At 51.1% G+C, this 27610-nt stretch overlaps 1 protein-coding gene across 1 annotated transcript; it reads left to right on the forward strand.

Annotated features, from left to right (window-relative positions):
• Positions 1 to 55: 55 nt before the first annotated feature.
• On the forward strand, positions 56 to 27595 carry Plekha4 (pleckstrin homology domain containing A4). The gene is made up of 20 exons (XM_051174322.1): positions 56 to 376; positions 827 to 918; positions 2438 to 2545; positions 3913 to 3985; positions 4064 to 4164; positions 4286 to 4395; positions 7553 to 7768; positions 8124 to 8403; positions 9057 to 9140; positions 9917 to 9964; positions 10257 to 10337; positions 10437 to 10586; positions 13006 to 13104; positions 18495 to 18635; positions 21082 to 21181; positions 21427 to 21503; positions 22030 to 22191; positions 26583 to 26632; positions 26962 to 27071; positions 27178 to 27595. The coding sequence occupies exons 2-20, from the start codon at positions 835 to 837 to the stop codon at positions 27402 to 27404; spliced, it is 2301 nt and encodes a 766-aa protein (XP_051030279.1). The 5' UTR covers positions 56 to 376; positions 827 to 834; the 3' UTR covers positions 27405 to 27595.
• Positions 27596 to 27610: the final 15 nt, after the last annotated feature.

Consider the following 27610-nt stretch of genomic DNA (forward strand, 5'->3'; position numbering starts at 1 on the left):
AGCAGCGTGGGCGGCTGCCAGGGAGGGAGAGAGAGAGAGGGAAAGCCCAGCAGAGAGGAAAGAGAAACCGGGAGAGGGAGGAAGAGAGAAAGTGAGGAGAGAAGTTGAGAGAGAAGAAAGGAAACAGATGTGCCTGTAGGGGAGAGGAAGGCTGAGTGTGGGGACAGGCACTAGGGAGTGACAGGGACAGCAGAGGGGGAGTTGGACAGGAGCAGTGAGGTAAGAGAGGGACTGGACAGGGGCGAGGGAGAGGACGGTGAGTGAGCAGGGGCTCATAAACAAGAGTTGGAGCAGACGTCAGGTGAGAAGAGGCAGCCCTCAGAGGCAGTGCCTGAGCCACAAAAGGGTGACGGAGCTGTCCCTGGCAGCAGAGCTGGTAAGTCCCTGGCTGGGCCGGGAGGGACTTGCCTGGATGCTCGTTCCCAGTGTCAGGAGTTGTGTTGGGGGAGCTGACAAAGATGGTTTGGGGTTCAGGAGAGAAGACAGGGACAGGTAGCCCAGGGCACGCTGAAGGAGGCATGGAGTAGAATGCCTGTGCGCACAGGGGGTCACATTCCTTGCCAGAGTTCAGCGGGCAGGAATAAAGGGGCCCCTATTCTTATGGCCGGGCTGCAGACAGCTGCCCCCTCCCCACAGTTGCCAGAGCCACCCACCTCTCTTGGCATGGCTCTTGGTATGTGATCCCTGACCATGGCCTCCCCCAGCCCCTCAGTCCCCAAACAACAGTTTCTTTCTCCTCGGCATTCCCTGACCTCCATGACCTGACCCCGGCTCTGTCCTCAGCCCCCATCAGTGGAGAGACACAGCCCCTTTCTCTTTCTCCCAGAGTTCTCGATGGAGCAGGGCCGCCCCCGGAGCAGCCTGAGCCTGGCCAGCAGTGCTTCCTCTGTGTCTTCCGTGAGCAGCCCGGGCACCAAGGTCCTTCCACACTTCAACGGGGTCCGGAGGGGGCAAAGGGCGGTCCTGTACCATTTCCTAGCTGTAGGTTCTGTGCCGCCACCGCGACCTGTCCCAGCTGCAGCTGGGAATTTGGAGACATTCCCAGCTCTGTTCCCACCCTCCCAGTCTTCCTAACAGAAGAACAAACCTCGGCTGAGAGGGGCTGTCTACTCTTGACTGGACTAGGGGGCACCCTCCGCAGTCTATAACCCTCTACCCACCCACTAGCAAGCAGGCATGGTGGTTTACAACTGTTATCCTGTATTGGGGAGGTAGAGGCAGAAACACAGATTAGGCAAAACAACATGCAAGACAATAAAATCCCAAACCAGGTGTGGTGGCACATGTGTTTAATCTGAGCACCGGGGAGGGAGAGGCAGGTGGATCTGCGTGAATTTGAGGGCAGCCAGGTCTACAGAGTGAGTTGCAGGACAGCCAGAGCTACATAGTGAGACCCTGTCTTGAAAACAACAAAAAACAACTCATGACTGAATGAGCCAGGTGTGGTGGTACATACCTCAAATTCCAACATTCAAGAAGTAGAGGCAAGAGGGTCAGAAATTCAGAGTCAACCTTGCGTACATAGTGATTTATAAATATCAGTAGGACAGAATTCACCTTACTCCCTTAAGTCCAGAGTCCAGAGATTTGTTTCCAGCCTTGGTCAGCAGCTCCCAAAAAGGAGCATAATCCCAGGCAGCTTGGGCTTGGGGATCCGTGCAGTCTGTGTTCACAGGTCCCCCTCTGAGGCAAGTGACAGACTGAAGGAGGAGAAGCCATACATCTCCACCTTGAACTTCCTCGCTGAGGATGTCTCTGCCCAGCATCAAAGACACCCTTCTGTCCTGGGGGAGGATGGGCTGGACGACTCGAAGCATACTGCTGAGGGTTTTTGATGTCCCTGGCTGTGGCAGCCAAGAACATGTTTTTGCCAAGGGCACCTCTACAGGGTCTCATGATGCCCAGGCTGAACTTGACCTCCCTATGTAGCCCAAAAAAGTGACCTAAAGCTTGTCATTAAGACAGGATCTCACTATGTAGCCCTGGCTGTCCTGGAGCTCGCTCTGTAGACCTGGCTGGCCTCAAACTCAGAAATCTGCCTGCCTTTGCCTCCCGAGTGCTAAGGCGCGTGCCACCACCCAGCAACCCTGGATTTTTAACTCTGCAGAGCTCTCCCTCCAGAGTGATGGGGTTACATCACTCTTGTAATGTAAGCCCATGGCTTATGCCATGCTGGGACATGAATGCATGCTTCATGTATGATGAGGAAGCACTGTGTGAACTAAAATCCTTGTCACTCTGTTTGGTTTGAGTACAGACTGTCTGTACTCACTATGTTGAGCCCTGGATCTCCTGCATCTCTATGCCGAGTGCTGGTTTTGCAGGCATGTATTGCCCTGCTCAGCCTCCTTTCCTGCTTTCTAAGAAAAGGCCACTTGGGAGACAGTCCCAGGGGAAGGGGAAGCCCTCATTCACTTCTGTTCCTATCACACCCCAGAAGCCTACTCGTGCAGTACACAAGGTCCATGCCTTTGGGAAAAGGAACAATGCACTTCGGCGAGACCCCAACCTGCCGGTGCACATCCGAGGCTGGCTGCATAAGCAGGTAAGGTTGGAGGCAAGCTGCGGTGCCTGGGTGCACCCGAGTTTCCTTCCACATTCCCGGCATGATAGGCTTCTGTTGCCTCATCCTCAACCTGGTATGGTTTCCTCCATACCTTAAACATTCATTTCCTGTCTGTGTTTTGAATATTTCATGTTCCTGGCCCCAGGGCACAGGTTATAGACACATAAGATGAACAAGTATTAGACTATATTTAAAATCAAGGTGAAATACAGAGCATGGCCGCACATGCCTTTAATCCCAGAGCTCCTGAGGCAGAGGCAGGCAGGACAACATACAGAGACCCTGCCTCGAAAACACTAAACCAAATAAATAAAAAATAATAACAAGATGTTCGGGATGGGGCAGGAATTGTGTAATGGATTAGTAAATAAATAAATGGACTGGCCCATAATCTCAGGGCTAAGGAGGCAGAGGCAGGAGGATCTTTCAGCTACAAAGCAGATTCAAAGCCAGCCCAGGCTACGAGAGACAAAGGAAACCCACAACATTTTGAATAGCTGTTGGGAGTTTGTGGGGAAGTAACAGCACGTGATAGGGAATCTTCTACATCTCAGGCTTTGAACATTCGCACCAAGATCCTGTATCCGTATCTGTGGCGCATTACCTCAACCAAACCTTCCAGACATTTCTTGAACCTCAGTGGACAGATGGGAAGTCAGGTCCTAGAGGCGGCCTCAGTGGACAGATGGGAAGTCAGGTCCTAGAGGCGGCCTCAGTGGACAGATGGGAAGTCAGGTCCTAGTGGCGGCCTCAGTGGACAGATGGGAAGTCAGGTCCTAGTGGCGGCCTCAGTGGACAGATGGGAAGTCAGGTCCTAGTGGCGGCCTCAGTGGACAGATGGGGGAAGTCAGGTCCTAGTGGCGGCCTCAGTGGACAGATGGGAAGTCAGGTCCTAGTGGCGGCCTCAGTGGACAGATGGGGGAAGTCAGGTCCTAGAGGCGGCCTCAGTGGACAGATGGGAAGTCAGGTCCTAGTGGCGGCCTCAGTGGACAGATGGGAAGTCAGGTCCTAGTGGCGGTGTGACTTTTCTAAGGTTAAAAGTGGCCGAACTTAGAGCCGGATGTGCTATCACTCTATCAGGTACCCAGCTTTCAGCTGCAAATCCATCAAACCAACAGATACCTCCTGGCCGCCGGTCCCTCCGCCCCCTCCCTCCCTTTCCCTCGTCTCTGCCTCGCCCCCCCCCTTCTCTGTGCCGGCCTCTCTGGGTCTCTGCCACCATCTCTTTCCTCGGGTCTCTCTGGGCCTCTGTCTCTCTGTCTTTCCACCTCCGCAGTCTATGTCCCTCTGTCCCCTGGAACATTCTTCTCTAGTCTGCTCAGCCTCTTTCTCGTCTCTCTCCCCAGGATAGCTCAGGCCTGAGGCTGTGGAAGCGCCGCTGGTTTGTCCTCTCAGGCCATTGCCTCTTCTACTACAAGGGTCAGTGTCCCAGCTAGCCCTCTCCCACCAGTGTCTTTCTTGGGCGTCGTGACCTCTGACCCCAACCCCTCTCTGCAGATAGCAGAGAAGGGAGTGTCCTGGGCAGTGTGCTGTTACCCAGCTACAGTGTCAGGCCGGATGGGCCAGGAGCGCCACGTGGCCGTCGATTCACCTTCACGGTGAGTATGTGTGTTAGTGGTAGCTGGGAACTTGAGGTGATCGTGGCTTGGGGTTTCCACATTTGAAGAGGCCTTACCATGCTTCCTCTGAGTTCCAGTCCCAAGCCTCTGTCCCTTGCAGGCAGAGCACCCAGGCATGAGGACCTATGTCCTTGCAGCTGATACGTTGGAGGACCTAAGAGGTTGGCTACGGGCTCTGGGAAGGGCTTCTCGAGCAGAGGGGGAAGACTGGTGAGTGAAAGCCAGGCACGCTTCCCATCAGGCCTTTGTAGGGCACTCACTTAAATATGCCATTCCTGGCTATCTCCCAAGTAGACTCTACCATCACAGACCCCTTCTTAGCAAAAGCTTTTTTCTTTTAAGACCTGCCCACCTGTGTGTGGCTGTGGTGGTGCTCGCCTTTAGTCCCAGCACTCGGGAGGCAGAGGCAGTCAGATGTCCATGAGTTTGAGGCCAGCCTGGTCTACAGAGCAAGTGCCAGGACAGGCTCCAAAGCTACAGAGAAACCCTGTTTCGAAAAAAAAAAACCAAACAAGATCTGCCCACCTTCTTGTCCAGCCTGACTCCCAACTAACCCTTTAGTCAAGTTCGGTAGACATTCTCAACTCCACCCAAGGAGTTAGGAACGCTTTCCCCTCAGAACATGAAGTCCTGGCCGGCGCCCTTAGACAATGCCAGCTGCGAGGCCACGCCACGTTTTTAAAAGGACTTGTTTCTTTTTATTGCATGTATGTGAGTGTTTACTAGCATGGACCACATATGTGCATGGCCCGAAGAGGCCAGAAGAGGGTGCCAGATCTCCCGGAATTAGAAGTGCAGCTGTGAGCTGCCTTAAGGGAATTGAACCCAGGTCTTGTGGAAGAGCAGGGAGTATGCTTAACCCGAGCCATCTCCAGCTACAAAGCCAGGCCTCATTCAAAAGTGTTTGTAAAATCCATTTATTCATTTATTTTTACTTTTTTTTTTTTTTTTTTTTTTTGAGAAAGGATCTATGTAGCCATGGCTGTTCTGGAACTCTGTGTAGACCAGGTTGGCCTTGAGCTTAGAGATCTGCCCCTGGATTAAAAACAAGCATGTACAACCACTCTGGTTTTGGTTTTTGAACAAGGGGTCCAATAGTCCAGACCAGCCTAGAACTGGCTGTGTAGTTGATCACCTTGAATTCTGATCATACCGGTTGGGTCCACTTTGCAAGGGCTGGAATTCCAGATGTGGGCCGCCATGCCCAGTCCTTAGGCACTCTACTGTCCCAGCCCACGGGGTCAGTCGACGGGAGGGAAGGAGAATAAGGGGACAAGATGGAGGCAAGACGGTGTTCTGATCGTCTCGTTTAATGAATATAACCACAGAGTTTAGTGGTGGAGAAATGAGGGACTGGGCCAAAGGGAGGATGTGAGGGAGGCAGAATGTGCTTCCAAGCAGAATGCAGATGTTCTGCTATAAGATAACGTGCTGTACGATAACCCTGCAGCTGAGACTGTTTCAGAGTCAGGCTGCGTCACATGCTTCCCAGGAGAACAGCCATAGGGGAATGGAAAATTACCAGTGTGTTAGTGTCTGAGAGAGTAGTAGGCAAGATGGCTGTGAAGATGCTAACTTTGCTCCGGGGTTCCCCACACTCTGCCAGCTAAACCACATCCCCAGCCCTGTGTGAGTTTTGCTTAGCTGGTTGGTTGTATGTCTGTGTGGGTATGTATGCACTCATGAGTCTGGCCGGTCGGTTGTATGTCTGTGTGGGTAAGTATGCACTCATGAGTCTGGCTGGTCGGTTGTATGTCTGTGTGGGTAAGTATGCACTCATGAGTCTGGCTGGTTGGTTGTATGTCTGTGGGTATGTATGCACTCATGAGTCTGGCTGGTCGGTTGTATGTCTGTGTGGGTATGTATGCACTCATGAGTCTGGCTGGTCGGTTGTATGTCTGTGTGGGTAAGTATGCACTCATGAGTCTGGCTGGTCGGTTGTATGTCTGTGGGTATGTATGCACTCATGAGTCTGGCTGGTCGGTTGTATGTCTGTGGGTATGTATGCACTCATGAGTCTGGCTGGTCGGTTGTATGTCTGTGTGGGTAGGTATGCACTCATGAGTCTGGCTGGTCGGTTGTATGTCTGTGTGGGTAGGTAATGCACTCATGAGTCTGGCTGGTTGGTTGTATGTCTGTGGGTATGTATGCACTCATGAGTCTGGCTGGTCGGTTGTATGTCTGTGTGGGTAGGTAATGCACTCATGAGTCTGGCCGGTCGGTTGTCTGTGTGGGTATGTATGCACTCATGAGTCTGGCCGGTCGGTTGTATGTCTGTGTGGGTAGGTATGCACTCATGAGTTTGGGTGCTGGTGGAGGCCAGAGGTGTTAGCTCCTTCTGGATCGACCGTGAGTTGCTAATGTAGGTGCTACGAGCTGAACTTGGGTTCTCTAAAAGAGCAGCAAGCATTCAACTAATCACTGGGCCACCTCTCCAGTTCCAGCTTATTTACTGGGGATGGAAGCCAGGGTCATACTTGAAGCAAGCTGTCTAGTACTGAGCTACCTCCCCAGTGAGTGAGTGTGTGTGTGTGTGTGTGTGTGTGGTGCATGCACGCTAGTGTGCAAGTGTCTATGCCCGTGTCAGTGCATACAGAGGCTAGAGCAAGGCATCGGGTGTGTTTTTCTATTGCTGTCCATCTTAATGCCTTGAAACAGGGCCTCGCTGAGCTGGAAGCTTGCCCACAAGCTCTCAGGGTCTCAGCTCCCCCCCCCCCCCGTTTTTCTTGGGTACTGACAAGCAGAGCCATGCCTAGCTGTTTGGTTGGTTGGTTAACTTTTGGTTTTTGACACTGGGTCTCACTGTATAACCCTGGTTGGCCTAGAACAAGGATTTACCTGCCTCTGCTTCCCCAAGGCTGAGATTAAATGTGTGTGCCACCACCTTACCCTGATTGATTGATTGGTTTCCTCCTCACCCTCAAGGGTCCCATTTGTATTCACCCAGGATGCCCTTGAGTTCAGGCCCTTCCTATCAAGGGCCAAACTTTTTTGTTTTTTTTCCCTCGAGGCAGGGTTTCTCTGTGTAGCTTTGGAGCCTGTCCTGGAACTCGCTCTGTAGACCAGGCTGGCCTCGAACTCATAGAGATCCGCCTGCCTCTGACTCTCAAGTGCTGGGATTTAAAATGTGTTCCCAGCAGTTCTTGGAGGCTAAAGCTGGATAATCACAAGGCCACTTCAAAAAGACATCACCTCACCCCCCCCACACACACACCCTATTTTTTCCCCCCAAATATCAGACTTTCTCAGGCACTTACTCCCCCAGAGTATTCCAAGGCCTAGACCTCTGGACACTAGGTCCTGTGCCTGTAGAGCCAGTGGTCTTTTAGACGCAAGAGTGATGTCACCCTATGTGCCCATTTGCTAGTGGACTCTCTAGGTCGCCTGCACGTCCCCAGCCTGGGGAAGGCCCCGGGGGTCCCGGGGGCCCACCGGAAGTGAACAGGAGGGAAGAAGGGCATATCTCAGAATCACCAGAGGTAGCTCGGCTCTCCAGAGATCGTGGTAGACGTGGGGTATACACGTCCAGCCCTACAGCTGATCTGCAGTCTGACTCGTGGAGCAGGAGGACCAGGACCCCAGAGTAAGTAGGAACACTTTGGGGGTTTAGGGTGGAGCCCTATCATTATCACAGGTGGAGGGCGTGGCATAACGGAAGGAGGCGTTAAAGGAGTATTTGCACCCGTCAGGGGTCAGGGGCGGGTTGGTGGTCTAAGGAAAGGGGAAACCCGCTGGAGGCTTGGCTTAAGGGAAGGGCGAGGCCTGGAGACCCCTGGTGGTGTCTTGATCCTTTCAGAGTTTCCAAAGGGAACTCACCCACAATCCCCAGCAGAGAAGGGCAGTGCAATCAGGGAAACCAGACTTTGCTTGCGGTAGTGAGGTGGGCTGGGAGCAGAGGCTCAGACTGACTCAGTTCTCGGATTCTCTCCTCTGCTCAGGCTGTTCTCATCCCTCTCTCGCCCGCCTTCCCCTCTGAGCCTTCCCCGTCCTCGTTCTGCCCCGGCACGGCGACCCCCTCTCTCGGCAGGAGACATACCATTTCCTGCCCGACCTCACACGCCCTTGAGTCGCATCGATGTCCGACCTCCTCTGGATTGGGGACCCCAAAGACAGACCCTCTCCCGACCTCCCACTCCTCACCGAGGACCGTCCTCTGAAGTTGGTGGAGGACGGCCACCCAGGAGTCCCCAGCCCTGGAGGCAAGAGCCTAGAACGCAGGTGCGCCAAGAGAGCGGACTACATTTCCCGTCAGGCTTCAAAGCTCCCTTTCCAGGCCAGAGATCGAGTCATGCCTCACAGGCATTATGGGGATTATAGTTCACAACGCACTGGGTGTCTATCCCCGTCCCCGCGCCATCAAAGACTAGTGGATTTCATGTCCCATCAGGCCTCAGAATTATTTTTTGTACCATTGTTCCTGTGCATTGTGGGTATTGTAGTCCACCATACTCTACACCAAACTGAGGCATAGTTTGGTTTCCAGTTTTGTGTCAAGATAGCCAGCCTCTAGATAATTTCTCCAAGAGTCATGGAGTTATAGCCTAGAGTATCTTCAGCTAGCCTCCTACAGCCCCTAGCAGTTTTACCAGGCTCGTCCATTGATTAATGTCGTGTGCGTGTGCGTGTGTGTGTGTGTTAGGTGCCAGGTTAATTGAGGATGTGTATGTGTGTGTGCTCAGCAGAGCCTGATCGTTCTAGGCAAGTACTCTACCACTGACTTATCCCCAGCCCTCTTTTTTACTTATTTTGAGACAGAATTGCCCAGGCTGGCTTTGAACTCATTCTGTTACCTAGGCCTCCAGAGTAGCTGAGATGACGGCCTGCGCCACTAGGTAGGTCTAACAAGATGTCTCTAAGCATGTTCATTTCAGTCTACCCAGGCCTGCCCCAGTTCTCCGACCTATCTCCAGCTGCCCCCAAGACCCCCAGGGACCCGGGCCTCCATGATTTTGCTGGTAAGTTTCGTTGTATGAGTGAGAGGGTAGCCAGAGGCCTCTGAAGAGCCCAGGCTGAACAGGGCCAGGGGAAGAGAACGAAGGGCTGGCGGCGCACGCCTTTGATCCCAGCACTCGGGAGGCAGAGGCAGGCGGATCTCTGTGAGTTCGCGGCCAGCCTGGTCTACAGAGCGAGTTCCAGGACAGGCTCCAAAGCCACAGAGAAAGCCTGTCTCGGAAAAAACAAAACAACAACAACAACAACAACAACAACAAAAAGGGTACAAAGAGAGGAGCCAAGGACAAGAGATCAAGAAACCAAGTAACCAACCACGTAGCCAAAAGGATGGGTGATACATACAGTAATCGGAGAAGCTGGAAGAAGGGGGAGGGGAGGGATGAGGGGAGGGGAGAGGAGGGGGAGGGGAGGGGAGGGGGAGGGGAGAGGAAGGGGAGGGGGGAAGCTCCTGGGCTGGAGAGCTTCAGGGTAGGGGTGGGGTGCAATGATGAGGCGGTGTCATCGTTGATGTGTTAAATAGACACCTTAGCCTTTGTCCCCGGTTCCTTTGAGACCTGACAAGCATCACTTGGAATTCATTTTGATATTGTTCTTGCTGTAGGGCTTGAAACCCCTGGGGAAGATCAAAGATTCATATTCAATTCAAATTTGGATTTAATGAATTTATTCTTACTGACAGCCTTAGAACCAAACAGCATGCTGTACCGAAGGGGGCTAAGGAAAGGTTTATAAAAATGGACGTCAAACCCCTTTGACCTTGGAATTTTCTCCTCCTCAGCCAGGTCCCCCAGCCGACTCAACTTTGCACCAGGGCCTGGAGACTGATGTAAGTTCTCTCAGATACAATGCCTGTCAAATTCTCAGAGTTGAAAAGGCTCTAGACCAGAGGTTCTCAACCTGTGGGTCATGACCACCTTGGGGATGTTTATCAGGTATTTACATACAATTCATCACAGTAACAAATTACATTTATGAAGTAGCAACAAAGTAATTTTATGGTTGGGGGTCACCATAACACAAGGGACTGTATTAAAGGTTCACAGCATTAGGAAGGCAGAGAATCACTGTTCTAGACGAAGCTGGCTGAGGTTCATAAACACTTTGTCACTTTCCCCCAGGCTCTGCTGACCAAGCTGTGTGGACAGGATCGGCTGCTGAGGCGGATACAGGAGGACCTGGACAAAAGGCAGGGAGAGAAGGTGCAGGAGGGAGAGGCCTTAGCTGCCCCTGCCCTTGGGGCTACACTCATCTTCTTGGGTTGGAAGTGGCTTCAGAGGTCTGACCACTGCTCTCTGCAGGAGCAGCTAGAGGCAGCCTTAGAGCTGACCAGGCAGCAGCTGGGCCAAGCTACCAGGGAGGCTGCTGCTTCCGGGAAGGCCTGGGGTCACCAACGCCTTCTGCAGGACCGCCTGGTGAACGTGAGGGCTGCTCTGTGTCACCTGACTCAGGTGAGCATCTGGGGAGAGCATGGTCCCAGGCTTGTGCAGGCTGCTGTGGAGACTGTAGGCTTGTGGTCCTTCTTGAGCCGTCAGAACCCACACACACATTTTAAGAATATGTTCTCTCTCTCTCTCTCTCTCTCTCTCTCTCTCTCTCTCTCTCTCTCTCTCTGTGTGTGTGTGTGTGTGTGTGTGTGTGTGTGAGAGAGAGAGAGAGAGAGAGAGAGAGAGAGAGAGAGAGAGAGAGAGAAAGAGGACAAGTTAAAGGAGTCAGTCTCTTCTTCTACCCTGCTTGTCCTGGAGACCAAACTCAAGCCATCAGACTTGGCAGCAAATGCCTTTACCAATTGATCCATCTTACTGGTCCTCTGGCCCCTTAAACCCATAGTCTTGATCATTATAGAAGAGGGTAAGGGTCAAGCAACCAAGCAATAACAAAACTTAGACACTTAAGGGGATGGTGATGATCATTATTATTTTATTGAGACAGGGTTTCTCTGTAACAGTCCTGGCTGTCCTGGAATTCACTCTGTAGACCAGGCTGGCCTCGAACTCAGAGATCCAACTGTCTCTGCCTCTGAATGCTGGGATTAATGGTGTGCACCACCACCTCTGTCCAAAAGAATGATTTTTACAATGTATTTATTATTTTCTATTATACATATGTGTATACATATGAACATATATGTGCAATATATGAATACATATGTTGGATGTAGAAGTGGGTCAGTCGAAGAAAGAGGGTCATGCCAGGATGTAATTTAGGTTCTCTTTGACAGCAGGGAGAGACAGTTTCTATGAACTGAACCCTGAACAGCTGTGCAAAGGTGTATTTATTGATTGTTACACAAAAGGTAAAATAAGATTCTCACACCAAACCCCTGATCTAGTCTATATGCTTCGTGAAGGAAACATCACACCTTGAAAAATTAGTCCTTGTTGTACCCTGTTTGTGGTACCCACTGATGCCAGACTTTCCAGGGCCCTCTTGTGACTAAAGCCATGCAAAGACTCCTTCAGAAAAACAGCTCTATAGCTACCAGAAAACAATCACTGTTTCCACGGTGATTTCTTCAAGCTATAAATACCCCCAACAACAAATATTTCTCTCTGATGCTTGCCCTAGATACAGTGAATCTACTTCTTTCCCTCTGCACACATAACACATACATACATGTGAACCCAGGCCCTCAGTCAAAAGATGATCTTATTTGGTTTTATATTAGTTTTCAAATAGTCTCACTAAGTGTTTCCAGCTGGCCTGGAACTCAAAGTTCTGCTTCATCTGCTGCCTTCCTCCTGCTAGGGTTAAAGGCATGTACCACCATGCCTACAAAGTGAATCCAAAGGGATAGCTGCTTATTATTATTATTGTTGTTGTTGTTGTTTATTCTGTGTGCTGGCTTGATGAGATGTCTCTGCAGCTAAGAGCACCTGTCCCCAAGCCTCAGGACCTGATTTCTCGAACCCACACGGCTGGCAAAGAGAGCCAACTTCCACAAGTTGTCCTTTTCACTCATGCATGAGCGCTTGCACACACAAAAGCAAGTGTTTAAAGATGAGTTGTGTGTACTTGAACCAGCGTGCAGGTGGTGGCCAGAGAGCAGCTTATAGGGCTGGCTCTCACTTCCGCTGTGCGGTTTCTGGGATGGAGCAGGGCTTCAGGCTTGCTGGCAGGCACCTTTTCCTGCTGGCCTCCTCACTCCATACGGGCTGTCTGGCTTTGGATAAACTTCCCCTGAGTGTTACTATGACCTTTTATTGTTGTTCCTATGACCTTAAAAAAGTTATTGAAATACTCAGGGCATTTCTCCAGATAATAAAAATAGTATTGGAGGAGCCAGAGGCAAGGATCTCTGTGAATCTGAGCTCAGCATGCCTGGTCTACATAGTGAGTTCCAGGACAGCCAGAGTTACGTAGTGAGACTGTCTAAAAAACCAAGATGTATTGGAGAGATTGCTCAATGGTTTAGAGCCCTTTTGCTCTTCTAGAGAAGCCGGGTTCAATCCTCAGCACCTACATGTTAGCTCATGGCCATCCGTAACTCCAGCTCCAGGGGTCTGACGTCTCCCTCTTCTGGCCACCACGTACTCCAGGCAGGCAAAGAACGTACAGGCATACATACAGGCAAAACACTCAGGCATAGAAGTCTAAATCTAGAAGATTTTAAAAGAAAAAGAAATAGTATGGATTTCATGGGATCCTTGTAAGGATCATGTTAAAACACAGAAATCAATAGGTATTTAATTTTTATCTCTAGGCTGCATGGGTCAGTCCATGGCATGTGGCCTGGGGTTCCCAGTAGTTCAGGCAGAGAAGACTATTCCGGAATGAGACTGTGGGAGGAAGCCTCCCTCCTCTCAGCTGGGACAAGATCTGGTGCTTTGAGGGACTAATCTTGTATCTCTCCCTTACTTGGGACTTCAGGAGCGAGAGCATGTTTGGGACACATACAGCGGCCTGGAGCAAGACCTGAGCACCTTAAGGGAGACTCTTGAGTACCTACTGCACCTCGGGTCTCCCCAGGTAAGCCCTCACCCTGCCCTCCCTGCCCACAGCACCAAAACCTCCTGGAAACTGGACACTCCAGCACGGTCTAGGCGCCAGAGTCCCACCCACCGGATTAGAGACTTCCTTCCTCATGTGACCCGATACTTGACAAGAAGCAGCTAAGGGCACATGTTATGTTAGGTTGTTTTGGGGTTTATGGGTTGAGGACATGGTTCTTCACTGTGGGGAAGTAAGGCAGAGTTCATGATGGCAGGAGAAGGGGATGGGATTTCTCAACTCGCAGTGGACCAAGATGCAGACAATCTGGCTGGAGAGATGGCTCAGTGGTTAAGAGCACCTGCTGTTCTTGGAGAGGACCATAGTCAGACCCCAGAGGACCATAGTCAGACCCCAGAGGACCATAGTCAGACCCCAGAGGACCACAGTCAGACTCCAGAGGACCATAGTCAGACTCCAGAGGACCATAGTCAGACCCCAGAGGACCATAGTCAGACTCCAGAGGACCATAGTCAGACTCCAGAGGACCATAGTCAGACTCCAGAGGACCATAGTCAGACCCCAGAGGACCATAGTCAGACCCCAGAGGACCACAGTCAGACCCCAGAGGACCATAGTCAGACTCCAGAGGATCATAGTCAGACCCCAGAGGATCATAGTCAGACCCCAGACGACCATAGTCCCGTCCCCAGAGGACCATAGTCAGACCCCAGAGGACCATAGTCAGACTCCAGAGGACCATAGTCAGACTCCAGAGGACCATAGTCAGACCCCAGAGGACCATAGTCAGACTCCAGAGGACCATAGTCAGACCCCAGAGGACCATAGTCAGACTCCAGAGGACCATAGTCAGACCGCAGAGGACCATAGTCAGACCCCAGACGACCATAGTCAGACTCCAGAGGACCATAGTCAGACCCCAGAGGACCATAGTCAGACCCCAGAGGACCATAGTCAGACCCCAGAGGACCATAGTCAGACCCCAGAGGACCATAGTCAGACCCCAGACGACCATAGTCAGACCCCAGAGGACCATAGTCAGACCCCAGAGGACCATAGTCAGACCCCAGACGACCATAGTCAGACCCCAGAGGACCATAGTCAGACCCCAGACGACCATAGTCAGACCCCAGACGACCATAGTCAGACCCCAGAGGACCATAGTCAGACCCCAGACGACCATAGTCAGACCCCAGAGGACCATAGTCAGACCCCAGACGACCATAGTCAGACTCCAGAGGACCATAGTCAGACTCCAGAGGACCATAGTCAGACCCCAGAGGACCATAGTCAGACCGCAGAGGACCATAGTCAGACCCCAGAGGACCATAGTCAGACCCCAGAGGACCATAGTCAGACCCCAGAGGACCATAGTCAGACCCCAGAGGACCATAGTCAGACCCCAGAGGACCATAGTCAGACCCCAGAGGACCATAGTCAGACTCCAGAGGACCATAGTCAGACTCCAGAGGACCATAGTCAGACCCCAGAGGACCATAGTCAGACCGCAGAGGACCATAGTCAGACCCCAGAGGACCATAGTCAGACCCCAGACGACCATAGTCAGACCCCAGAGGACCATAGTCAGACCCCAGACGACCATAGTCAGACCCCAGAGGACCATAGTCAGACTCCAGAGGACCATAGTCAGACCCCAGAGGACCATAGTCAGACCCCAGAGGACCATAGTCAGACCCCAGACGACCATAGTCAGACCCCAGAGGACCATAGTCAGACCCCAGACGAGCATTGTCAGACCCCAGAGGACCATAGTCAGACCCCAGACGAGCATAGTCAGACCCCAGAGGACCATAGTCAGACTCCAGAGGACCATAGTCAGACCCCAGACGACCATAGTCAGACCCCAGAGGACCATAGTCAGACCCCAGACGAGCATAGTCAGACCCCAGAGGACCATAGTCAGACCCCAGAGGACCATAGTCAGACCCCAGAGGACCATAGTCAGACCCCAGAGGACCATAGTCAGACCCCAGAGGACCATAGTCCCGGCCCCAGCCACCCACATGGTGGCTGCTGTAACTCCAGGTCCAGCAGGCCTGGTCTCCAGGGTACCTGCACTCACATGCACATACTCACACATAGGTGCACACATCTACTCATATTTAAAATAATAAAAAGAAGCATTAAAGAATCAGAGTGGAGAATTGCTAGCATGCCTCTAGCTCACTCACTCTAAGAAAATCTAGAATGCTTTGCTTCTCTTATTACATTTTAAGATTTGCTATTTTTTATTTACATGTATATGCATACACACACACATACATCCATATTTTTAACATGTGTATGTGTGTGCCCGTGGAGGCCAGAAGAGGGTGCTAGAGTCCCTGAAACTGCAGTGACAATCAGTTACACTCAGTTATACGTTTGCCTGACGGGTGCTCTGCGAGCCAAACACAAGTCCTCTGGAAGAACAGCAAGTACTCTTGACCATCTCTCCCCCATCCCCCCACCCGCCCTTGAGACAAGGTTGCACTGCTGTGGCTGTCCTGGAACTGGCTGTGTAGACCAGGCTAGCCTGAACTCATAGCGATCTGCCTGTCCTTTGACCTTCTCCTTTGTCTCTTTTATTCATTCTGGGGTCCCAGCCCATGGAGTAGGGTGGTCTTCCCCTCGCTAACCCTCTCTGGAAATCCTTGTAGGCTGGTTCTAAATGTCTCCTCGCAGCAGCCCCTGCTTGTCCTGTCCCCTCCACCCCGAGAGTCCATGTCTAGCCAGTTGCTGTTAAATTTATCCCTGGGAGTTTTCTGTTCTCTCTCCCTGCTTTCCCATCTCCTCTTTCCTCTTCTGTTTTGTGTGTGTGTAAGTGTGTGCAGGTGTGTGTAAGTGTGTGCAGGTGTGTGAGTGTGCGCAGGTGTGTGAGTGTGTGTGGGTGTGTGAGTGTGTGCAGGTGTGTGAGTGTGTGCGGGTGTGTGTGTGCAGGTGTGTGAGTGTGCGCAGGTGTGTGTAAGTGTGTGCGGGTGTGTGAGTGTGTGCGGGTGTGTGAGTGTGTGCGGGTGTGTGAGTGTGTGCAGGTGTGTGAGTGTGTGCAGGTGTGTGTAAGTGTGTGCGGGTGTGTGAGTGTGCGTAGGTGTGTGCAGGTGTGTGGGTGTGTGAGTGTGTGCGGGTGTGTGTAAGTGTGTGCAGGTGTGTGCAAGTGTGTTCAGTGTGTGCAGGTGTGTGTAAGTACATGTAGGTGTGTGTGGGTGTGTGTGGGTGTGTAGGTGTGTGTGGGTGTGTGCAGGTGTGTGAGTGTGTAGGTGTGTAAGTGTGTGCAGGTGTGTAAGTGTGTGTAGATGTGTGTAAGTGTGTTCAGTGTGTGCAGGTGTGTGTAAGTACATGTAGGTGTGTGTGGGTGTGTGTGGGTGTGTAGGTGTGTGTGGGTGTGTGCAGGTGTGTGAGTGTGTGCAGGTGTGTGAGTGTGTGGGGGTGTGTGTAAGTGTGTGCGGGTGTGTGCAGGTGTGTAGGTGTGTGCGGGTGTGTGCAAGTGTGCAAGTGTGTAGATGTGTGTGGGTGTGTGAGTGTGCGCAGGTGTGTGAGTGTGTGCGGGTTGTGTAAGTGTGTATAGATGTGTGTGGGTGTGTGTAAGTGTGTGCAGGTGTGTGTAAGTGTGTTCAGTGTGTGTGCAGGTGTGTGTAAGTACATGCAGGTTTGTGTGTGCGTGTAAGTGTGTGCAGGTGTGTGTAAGTGTGTTCAGTGTGTGTGCAGGTGTGTGTAAGTACATGCAGGTTTGTGTGTGTGTAAGTGTGTGCAGGTGTGTGTAAGTGTGTTCAGTGTGTGTGCAGGTGTGTGTAAGTACATGCAGGTGTGTAGGTGTGTGTAAGTGTGTGCGGGTGTGTAGGTGTGTGTGTGTGCAGGTGTGTGCAGGTGTGTGTATGCGTGGGAGCCATCCTCAGGCACCATGCCCCCTGCTTTTCAGAGTCTCATATTGGTCAGTCACCCATGAAGTGTGCTCTAGGCTAGTGCAGCTCAGGGGTCAGCCGGTCTCTGCTCCTCAGAGCTGAGATGGCAAGCTTGAGCCTCTATGTATGGTTTTACTTGAGTTAGGTATTGCACAGAAAGCCCTTTGTTGACAGCTGTTCCTCTAGCACTCTCTGGTTTGTTTGTTCTGGTTTTTTGTTTTTTTGGAGGGGGGCATGAAACAGGGTTTCTCTAGGTAGCCCTGGCTGCTGGGATTAAAGGCGTGAGCCACCGCTGCCCAGCCCTCACAACTTATTTTTAAATAATAATAATAAAAAAAGGTACTATGAACAGGACATCAAAATTAAAAATAATTAAAGGCTTGATGGAGCTGCCATAAGAGGACACTGTCTCAAAAACAGAACAAATGGCAGGGTGAGGTGGCTTTCACCTTTGATCCCAGCACTGGGGAGGCAGAGGCACGCAGATCTCCATGAGTTAGAGGCCAGCCTGTACCACAAAGTGAGTTCCAGGACGGCCAGGGCTGTTACACAGAGAGACCCTGTCTTGAAAGAGCAAAAACCACCACCAGCAGCAGCAGCACAAACAAACAAGCAAACCAAAAACTGGTCTTTATAATGAGAAAGAGACTGAAGACTCAAGCAAAGGGTTGGCCAGGCATCTGTGAAAGCCACAAACATCATTAGTTATCATTAAAGCTGTGTAAACAGGGAGAGGTGGCTGCTCTTCCGAGGACCAAGGATTCCATTCCCAGCACCCACATGGCAGCTCACACCTGTCCACAGCTCAGTCCCAGGGCTCCTGACATTCATGCAGGCAAAACACCAAGGGGGCAGGCGGGGATAGGGGAAACACCTGGGCACACTTGTATGAAATCTGAATGAAATAGAGAGATGTACCGTGTTCACAGATAGGAAAGACATCAGTGTGAAATGCAGGCTCCCCAAACTGGTTTGCCAGTGGTAATGTGCAGGTCTTTATACATTTGACAGCATGGGGCTGGGGTCACGGCTCACTGGTTACAAGCACTTACTGCTCTATCAAAAGACCGGTTCAGATTCCAACACAAGTGGATGGCTCACAATCTCCTATAACTCTAGCTCCAAGGGATCTGATGTCCCTTTCTGGCTCTGGGGGGGGGGGTACCACCACATACACAGAGAGACGCATACATACACATACACATGAATAAAAAACAAAACTTTAAAAATCTTGGGGCTGGTATGATGGCTCAGTAGGCAAAGGCATTTGCTGCCAAGACTGATGATGGCCTGAGTTCAATCCCAGAGGCCCACAGAACGGAAGGTGAAAAGCAATCCCACAAGTCTTTTGACCTTCACATGCTCATACGTTGTACATGGAGTTTGTAACGGTCAGAAACTGCCAGGACATCCTCCACGTGGCTAACTTAGAACCTTCTGGGTAGGGTCCATCTGCTGTTGATATCCTAGTATCTTCTCCTCTTAGACAAACCCCTTTCCTTCTGCCAGGACCGAGCAGCTGCTCAGCAGCAGCTATGGATGGTGGAGGACACGCTGGCAGGTCTAGGTGGCCCCCAGAAACAGCCCACACATACTGAGCCCAAGTCTCCATCCCCTGCACCCCAAGGAGAGGAGTCCTCGGAGCGGGAGGTGAGTTTCCTATTGCACCTGTCCTGACCTGGTGAGAGCCCTTCATTTCACTCCCTTTCCCTTGATTCTATGGCGGCAGGGGCAGGGAGGCTGGGGGAGCGGGGAGGCTGGGGGGCGGGAGGGGCTGGGGGCTGGGGGGCGGGAGGCTGGGGGGCGGGGAGGCTGGGGGGGCAGGGAGGGGCTGGGGAGGCTGGGGGAGGCTGGGGGGCGGGAGGCTGGGGGGCAGGAGGCTGGGGGAGGCTAGGGGGCGGGGAGACTGGGGGGCCGGGAGGCTGGGGGAGGCTGGGGGGGTGGGGAGGCTGGGGGGGCGGGAGGCTGGGGGAGGCTAGGGGGGCGGGGAGACTGGGGGGCCGGGAGGCTGGGGGAGGCTGGGGGGGCGGCAGGCTGGGGGAGGCTGGGGGGGCGGGGAGACTGGGGGGCCGGGAGGCTGGGGGAGGCTGGGGGGCTGGGAGGCTGGAGGGAGTGGGAGGCTGGGGGGGGCTGAACCCCCTGGAGCTGGTTAGAATGCTTGTGACCATCATGTGAATGCTCAGACTTGAACCTGTGTTCTAAGAACAAACTTGAACAAGTGTCCTAAGCACTGGACCATTTCTTCAATCCCTCCCTCTTCTATTTGCTCCCAGGCTCAACCCCAGGCAATGGTATCTCCCGTTTCAGGCTGGGTCTTCCCACATCAGTGAATGTAATCAGAACACAGGACATGCTCACAGCCCAGGCTGATCCCCCACAGCCACAGTGTGTGCGCTTTTGTGAGTGCTAGGCACTCACGTCACAAAGTTATGTGGAGGTCAGGGATAATAAGTGGGAGGACCCGGATGGAACTTAAATCATCTGAGTGGTGGCAAGCATTCCTATTTGCTCAGAGATCTCACCAACCCCTTATTTAGTATATACATATGTGTGTGTATATATATATATATGTGTATATATATATTATGCGTGTGTATATATATGTGTGCGTGTGTATATATGTGTATGTGTATTGCTAATATTTTGGGGGGCGGGGGTGGGGTTGTGTTTTGTTTATTTTTTTGAGACAGGGTTTCTCTGTGTAGCCATGGCTGCTCTCGAACTCACTTTGTAGACCCAGCTGGCTTCAGACTCAGAAATCCACCTGTCTGTGTCTCCCAAGCGCTGGGATTAAAGACGTGCTCAACCAACTATATATTGTTATTCTCACAAGGTGTTTTGTGTTGTGTGAGTTGGTTGAAGAGGTCACTCCAAGATGATTTTTTTTTTTTTTCCTGGTTTTTCAAAACGGAGTTTCTCTGAGTAGCTTTGGAGCCTGTCCTGGAACTTGCTTTGTAGGCCAGGCTGACCTTGAACTCACAGAGATCTGCCTGCCTCTGACTCCCAAGTTCTTTTTGTTTGTTTGTTTGTTTTTGTTTTTCTGACAGGGTCTTTTTTTTAAAGATTTATTTATTATGCATAAATGCTGTCTGCATGTATACCTACACGCCAGAAGAGGGCACCAGAACCAAATTATTGATGGTCATAAGTCACCATGTGGCTGCTGGGAATTGAACTCAAGACCTCTAGAAGAGCAGCAAAATACTCTTAACCTCTGAACCATCTCTCCAGCCCCCAAGATGAATTCTTTAAGGCCTTTGTGGCAACAGGAAGGTCCAGCCTCTGATGACCTGAGCTGAACCTCTAACAGCCAATACAGAGGCATATTTATTCTTACGCAAAGGTTTTTTTTTTTGGTAAACAAGTTCTACAAACAAAAGTTCCTAATCTAATCTATATGTCTCTCTGAAGGAGCCCTCAAGACTTTAGTCTTTTACCACACATCACAATAATCCAAGAACCTCAGGTGTGCCAGAGGCATCTTCTAGCCAAAGTCATGCGAAGCTTGCAACACCCCTTCCGAGAAACAGTTCTATACATCATGGAAAACAATCACTGCTTCCACAAAGGTCAAAGTCCTTCTAGAAAACAACTGTTCACTCTAATGTTGTACCCTAGACACACCAAGTGTGCTGGAGTCCTACAACATTATTCCATCTGTCTCCCGACTTTTCTGTCCACTCCAAAGAAAGCATCAGGTGTTATTTGGTGAACCCTGAGGTTTTAGGAGTTAATTACAGGAGATGATGTGTGACTCAAAGGCAGCTGCTCCACTGGGAAGCCCCACAGACACCACCCCTCCACCACAGCATGGCACCCAGTGTGTGCTCCTGGGAACCTCACACATCAAATGTGGAATGCTTGGGACATTGAGCAGCTTGTTTTGAGTTGACAGGGTAAGAGAAGTTAAGCAACTTGTCCAAAGTTACACACACAGCCCAGTCAGTGGCAGAGATGTGATTTGAAGCCAGTATGTCTGGTTCTGGGTTTGTAATGTAATCTTTTCTGTGCTGTGCCTCAGTTGGTAAGGACTTGAAAAATTGTGGTAGAGTAATAATAAGAACCCCAATATCTGATCCCCATTTTTTCTTTCCAGAGCCTTCCGGAGTCACTGGAGCTTAGCTCCCCTCAGTCCCCCGAGGTGGACTGGGGTCGACCTCCAGGAGGTGACAGACCCCTCCTAAGCCCTCCCTCAGGTGAGCACCCTGGTGTGGTGGGAGCTTGTCTGTGTTCTTTGTTTCTTTGTTTGTGTTTTGAGACAGGGTTTCTCTGTATTATTTTGGAGCCTGTCCTGGAACTCGCTCTTGTAGATCAGGCTGGCCTCGAACTCACAGAGATCGTCTACCTCTGCCTCCTGAGTGCTGGCATCAAAGGCGTGGGCGACCACCGCCTGGCCTTCTCTGTGTCCTTGTTCTGACTAAGTTCCCCTCTGTTCTTCAAGGTGTTGGGTCTCCAAGGGTCTCCCGGGCATCGAGCCCCGAAGGTCCTCAACCCTCTTCCCCACTGCTGAGAAGTAAGGTAGAGTATCTCCCAGACGCTTTCCATTTGCCCTATGACTGTGCTTGGTCACTGTGACTAGGAGAGGTCAGTTCAAACAGCACACCCAGAGCAGACAGGATTTTTATCTCAAGTACTAGAAGCAGTTGTGTGAAAAGCTGTGTGATTTGGGGGTAGTTACTAAGCCCCTCTGAGGGGCATGGCTTCCTGCTAGAGCCCTGGTAGAATCCCCCAGTGAGGGGCGCAGCTCAGCAATGCCACACGTGTCCAGGTAAATAGTGTTTTCCACTCAGGGTCCAGTCATTGGGAGAGGCTATATGTCCAGGAGGCACGATGCCTCCTTCTCCTTAAGGGGGGCGGGCAGGTGATGGAAGGAGACCAAAGATGAGGGTAGCGATCAGGCCACACAGGGCTTGGGAAGCTTTTGTCCCCAGCTGCTGGGTCATGTTTCCTGGGTCAGGGAGGGGACACAGTGGCCTCTGCTGTAGTGATCCCTTGGGCTGTGTAATGAAACGGAACATTAGAGTCACGGTCTGTCTCTCCCCAGGCCACGGTGGGGAGGCCTCGCATGAGCGCTAAGGAGCAGCTGGAGCGCATGCGCAGAAACCAGGCTTGTGGGCTTCCTCTTCCTCGCCCCGCCTCCCCGAAGCTCCTGACCCTGGGGAGGGCGCGGTCCCCAGCTGGACGCCAGCCGGACTTGGAGCAGAGGGTGAGGAGGCTAGGGTCTTGGGAGCAGTGGGACAGGAGCCTCTCAACTTCTCTTCCTTTTTTTTTTTTTTTTTTTTTTGTTGAGACATGGTCCGATGTGGTGTAACCCAGGCTAGCTTTGAGCTTGCTACATAGCTAAGGTTGGCTTTGATCTCTGGCCTCCTGCCTTTACCTTCCTGTGCCAAGATTACAAGCATGTCTCAGCATGCCTGGTTCCCTACAGTGCTGGGGGTGGAGCCTGGCAGGCAACCGGGTCTATTGATCAGAGGCACTACCGGCCCCTGTTGCATTTCTAAAGTGGGAATACTTCCGTGCTGCAAACTAAGTCATCCTGCCCTGTACTTGTTCCCCCTGCAGTGGGGGGGGGGGGGTAGAATTAGGAAGGAGGCGTCGTGTGAGAGGCTTTTCCTGGGGAGATGCAACACATACACAGGGTCACTTAACCCAGAAAGGGGACTCATTACAGACTACAGTCATGATTGCGCCCAAGTCCAGCGTGGTGGCCGGAGGAGGTGTCACTTACAGAGTGTGTGTGAGGGGCTACCTACACATAGCAGGGGTGACCTGAAACCGACCACACTGCCAAAAAGCCATCCCCGGGTGAGTGACAGCTCATGAGAGCGCCACTCATGAGAGCTGCAATGGCGGAGCTGCAGGCTGGCCCGAGTCTCCCCTCCCCCTGTGTTTGCCGTGTCCAAGGCTCAGTGGCACAAGTCTCAGCTTCCCCAGACATGTGAAGCTTGCTCATCTCCTCAGCCTCCCGCAGGCAGTGTTTCAGTTCAGAGGGAGCTGCCAGGAAGCGGGGGGGGGGGGGGGGGGGGCACACGGGTGACACAGTTTCTCTGTCCAGTTTAACTCAGGCTCTCTTAGTTTTGTGGCATGAAAAAAGCCACGCCTCCCTGTAGCTCTGGCTTCCATGGTCCCTGTTACACATGTAATGCCAAACTCGATGGGGGGTATGGATACATATTTATCGTTCCTAACCACACCCCCTTCTCCAAGTAGGCCCTGCTTCCTAATAGCACATTAGGCTATAAACTCGTGTCATAATGATGGGAGAGAGGGCTGCCTGGCCCTGAAGAAAGCTGACATATAATCCCAGCAATGAAAGACCCTCAAGGCCATGGTTGGCTGCGAGCTGGGAAGAGGAGCATTGACAAAAACGATGTAGACCTGGCATAATGTGGCCTCAGACAGAGGGGAGGCTGGAGACATGTAGCTTAGTGATTAGAGCTCTGGCTGCTCTTCCAGAGGACACAGGTTCAATTCCCAGCACCCACATGGCAGCTCACAATGTCTGCCACCCAGCTCAAAGTGATTTGAAACCCTCATACAGGCATAAATACAGACGAAACACCAATGTACATACAAAATTGAAAAGTGAGAGCCAGGCATTGGTGGCCACGCCTTTAGTCCCAGCACTCAGGAGGCAGAGGCAGGCGTGTCTCTGTGAGTTTGAGACCAGCCTGGTCTACAGAGTGAGTTCCAGGACAGCCAGGACTACACAATGTCTAGTTCATTTGTATTTGTCAAATTTAGAGAAAATACTCCATTATTTATTCTATCTTGATGAGTCCAAACCTCTGTGACTAATTTACCTTCAATCATAACTAAGGAAAACTGCAGCCATAACTATATAGTCTTCAGCTCCATCAAAGACTCCAGAAGGACATACTATTGCCTGAGTAAACAGGAAGTGCAGTGCAAGCCACTTCCAAACCTGTGGCTGCCTGGAGGTCACCCAAGGGTCATCTGCAACTCAGGGGCATCTGCTTCAGCCTACAGGCCTAGAATATCTGGAAGACTCTTCTGTGGAGCAGGAAGTTTGAAGGACTGTCCCACCTTATCTTGGCAGAGTTCGGCAGTCTTTTTCCTTTGTGTCCTGCTTGTCCAGTTCGTACAGCACACTGTCAGCAGTCAAGACAAGAGCAGTTTCTTGCCCAAATGGCTGCTTTTGCCGCATTGAAAGCAAACTCCATGTGACATGGAGTTTCTTTGGTGCCCGTTATCTTCTCTGAAGTAAATTGTATCTCATTGTCATGAAAAGCCTCATGCTAACAAAACATTTAACGTGTTTGAAGACTATCTAAAACATATCTCTGTTTGACCTTAAAAACATATCTAATATGACTACAAGTTTTACTGTTATAGGTGACTATTTATTAACCTGTATTTTTTATTAGCCTAAATATTTTATAATAATAACTTTCAAGGATTAGAAATTTATATTATATTGTTAACTAAGCTGTATAGGTAGAATACCTTAAACAAGAGTAGAAATGTACGTACAGATTGTTCTAACAAAAATAACCTTAAATTTGTATCCATTTGCAAAATCCATACCAATATAAAATAATTGAGACTAGTGGCTGTTCAAAAATGGACTCAACAATCCACCTTTCTTGGGGAGGGTGGTTGAGACAGGGTTTGTCTATGTAGATTTGTAGACCAGGCTGGCCTCGAACTCACAGAGATCTGCCTGCCTCTGCCTCCCGAGTGCTGGGATCAAAGGCGTGCGCCACCACTGCCTGGCTGACAATCTACCCTTTAATCTCATCATTTTATATTGTATTCTCCCTTTTTCCCTTTAAAGACATGATCCCTGAATCTAATCTCCTTTGTTCAGTTTTTAGTTTTACCATGACTACTAATGGTTTGTAACCAACCTCCTTAAATGATGATAAATATCCATAACCCACAAATGACCAAAAACCTCTTGGGAATGTGGGGGTTGTGTTCTTTAGGCTGCTTACTGCTGTCTGGGAGCTCTGGCATCTTTTGGGGACCCTGAGAAAATTAGGATAATGGTTAAGTCCTGGTTAGAGTGGTCTGTGAGGCCGGACCATCTCAGCCAGCAGCCCTGAAGCTGTTCTGGATGCAGAGCTCCGAGGAAACTGCAGCAGAGGCATCTGAGAGTCCGGATCACGTGAGCCACCCATTTCCATGGGCGTCTGGTCACATAAACTTTCAAAAGTAATGCACATGTCTACATTAAAACGAGCATGGACTGTGCATTCTACACAAGCTAGCCAAAGATGATTTTGTTGTTTATGTTTGAGCAGGTAAAATATGTCACTTCTCTTGTAGTTCAGGTTTATTTCTTTATGTCTGTAGCCAGGATTTTCAAGGGGTCTTCCCCAATAAACTCTGATCTCTATCAACCTTGAATGAATCCACAGCCTTTCATTTCCTGTGGAAACAAAAAGTAACCTCTTCCCCAGCCTAACATAATTTTTGACTTCTATTTTGAAGTTAAGATGTTTTTAAAATGTGTAAAAGTTGGTTTAATTTAGTAGCTTTTATAATCTAATGTCTCTCAGGAGCTGCCCTTTGCTCATTAGCAATTAAAAAATTTAAAGACCACACAATAGCGTGCAGTATCCCGATTTCCTGTGCATCTCTGTTTGGCTTATTCTTTTTATTACTTTACTGTTTCTTTAAGACCATTATTTCTAAGCCTGGGGTTGGTGGCGCACACCTTTAATCCCAGCATTTGAGAGGCAGAGGCAGGCGGATCTCTGTGAGTTCGAGGCCAGCCTGGTCTACAGAGCGAGTTCCAGGACAGCTCCAAAAGCCACAGGGAAACAAACAAAAAAACATGCCGTAGCCTGTTTAGAGTCCCCCCCCCCCCCCCCCCCCCCCCCCGTCGGAACCTGCTGTATTATGTATGCATAACCTTTTGTGTCTGCATGAGCAAAGCCTTAAACTGCCCTGCAGCTAAGCTCATGGCCGGCTGGTGGCTCAAGCAGCCGGAAGACATCTCTGCACCTCAGCCTGCGGGAGACTGTGGGACTAGGAAGGAGTATTTGGCTCTGATTTTGTGGGTTTGGAACCTTTTGTAAAGTTTTCTCAGGTCTTAGGTGGAACTGAGTGTCTAGACATTGGGTGCCATTTGTAAGTCAGACCTTTCCTGGGCCACCAGCTCACAATTAATGACAGGAGACTTGTTACTAAGTATGAAAGCTCGGCCGATAGCTTAGGCTTGTTTCTAACTAGCTCTTACAACAGAAATGGAGCCGTTTCTGTTCATCTATGCTGTGTGGCTCATGGCGCATGGCTTTTACCTCTTGTCCTGCATGTCTTGTTTCCTCTGCTGTCTGCTCAGGTTGTCCCCTGACATTTCCCAGGATCTGCATGTAGGTAGGTGGGGAGGGGGACTCAGGAGAAGAGAGGCCGGAGATGGAGAACAGGGGCTTCAGTAGCAAGAGTCTCTTCCTATTTCCCTACCTTCCCTGCCTCCTCCTTTCCTTCATTCTCTTACCCCCTTACCCCACCACATTTCCCTCCCTTCTTTCCATTTGGACAAAATCTTGTCGTGTACTCAGACCAGGCGGGCCTTGAACTTGTGACCATTCTCCAAGGCAAGAATTCTAACCACTTAATTCCTTCCAGCCTATTGTAGGAGCTGCGAAATGGCTCAGAAGTTCTGGGTCCTGGAGTAGGTATGGATCTAGCATGGTGAGTGGAGATGGGTGGGATCTGGATGCAGACAGACAGCAGCGGGATTATAGTCTCCTGTGCATCAAAACAAATCTCCAAAATGCCACAGTCCCTTGAGTTCCTGTGGCATCTGCAAAAGCACCAGGGAGCCCCCACGCCCAGTCAAGAGCTGCAGAGCTCCAATGCCTGTTCGCCCAGTGACGGAGACCTTACTGCTCTGCTCTGCCTGCACTGCCCGGCCTGGGCTTAAAGTCCTTTAGATCAAGCTAAGAAGCACAACTCCCAGCAGGCCTTGGTGGCCTATTTGACACGCATGCCTTATTTTCTATAGTCCCAGGCACTCCACAACCTACACGCCATCCGGAGGCCACCGGGAGCGGGTCCTCAGTCTCTCCCAGGCTCTAGCTACAGAGGCTTCCCAGTGGCACAGGCTGATGACGGGTGAGGTTCCCAGGGTCTGGACCAGTGGGTCCGAGGGAGGAGGCCTGGAAATGTGGAGGTCAGATGTCTAAGTACACAACTCTCCTTCTCTATTTGGGCTCTCCAGGAGGAAATCCGGACTCCAGGGCGGGCCATCTCCCTCCAGGCTCACAACCTCCCAGTGAAGAACTGCCCCCAGCTTCTAACTCTGCCGCCATGCGATTCTCACGCCCAGGGAGTGGGCAAGACCTGGCCCAAAGCGAGCCCAGCTGGAACCCCGGGGACACCCCTCCTCCACTGCAGGGGGATGGGGCGTGGCCCCTGAGAGTCACCCTTCTGCAGTCCAGCTTTTGACTGGCCCTTTGCATGACCGCTCCTGTGAGGGCGCAGGAACAAGCAGGACACAACCTAAGTATGAGGCCACTTAGGACTGTGGGGAGAAGTTTGTTCCATCATGTGTTGGGGGGGGGGCTTCTATGATCAAAGACCAATTGTCCCAACACTGCCCAAACTGGAATTAAAACTTTGAACTATTAGTCAATAAATAGCTTCATTCTCTC

Source organism: Phodopus roborovskii, unplaced genomic scaffold (assembly GCF_943737965.1).
Source record: "Phodopus roborovskii unplaced genomic scaffold, PHOROB, whole genome shotgun sequence".
Lineage (NCBI taxonomy): Eukaryota > Metazoa > Chordata > Mammalia > Rodentia > Cricetidae > Phodopus > Phodopus roborovskii.

Bases quoted from the DNA above. Each gene is read 5' to 3' on its own strand.
- Plekha4 (XM_051174322.1), top strand. From the start codon at position 835: ATGGAGCAGGGCCGCCCCCGGAGCAGCCTGAGCCTGGCCAGCAGTGCT. The intron at 22,192-26,582 runs GTGAGGAGGCTA...AATTCCTTCCAG, and splicing joins AGCCGGACTTGGAGCAGAGG to CCTATTGTAGGAGCTGCGAA. The intron at 26,633-26,961 runs GTATGGATCTAG...TATTTTCTATAG, and splicing joins AGTTCTGGGTCCTGGAGTAG to TCCCAGGCACTCCACAACCT.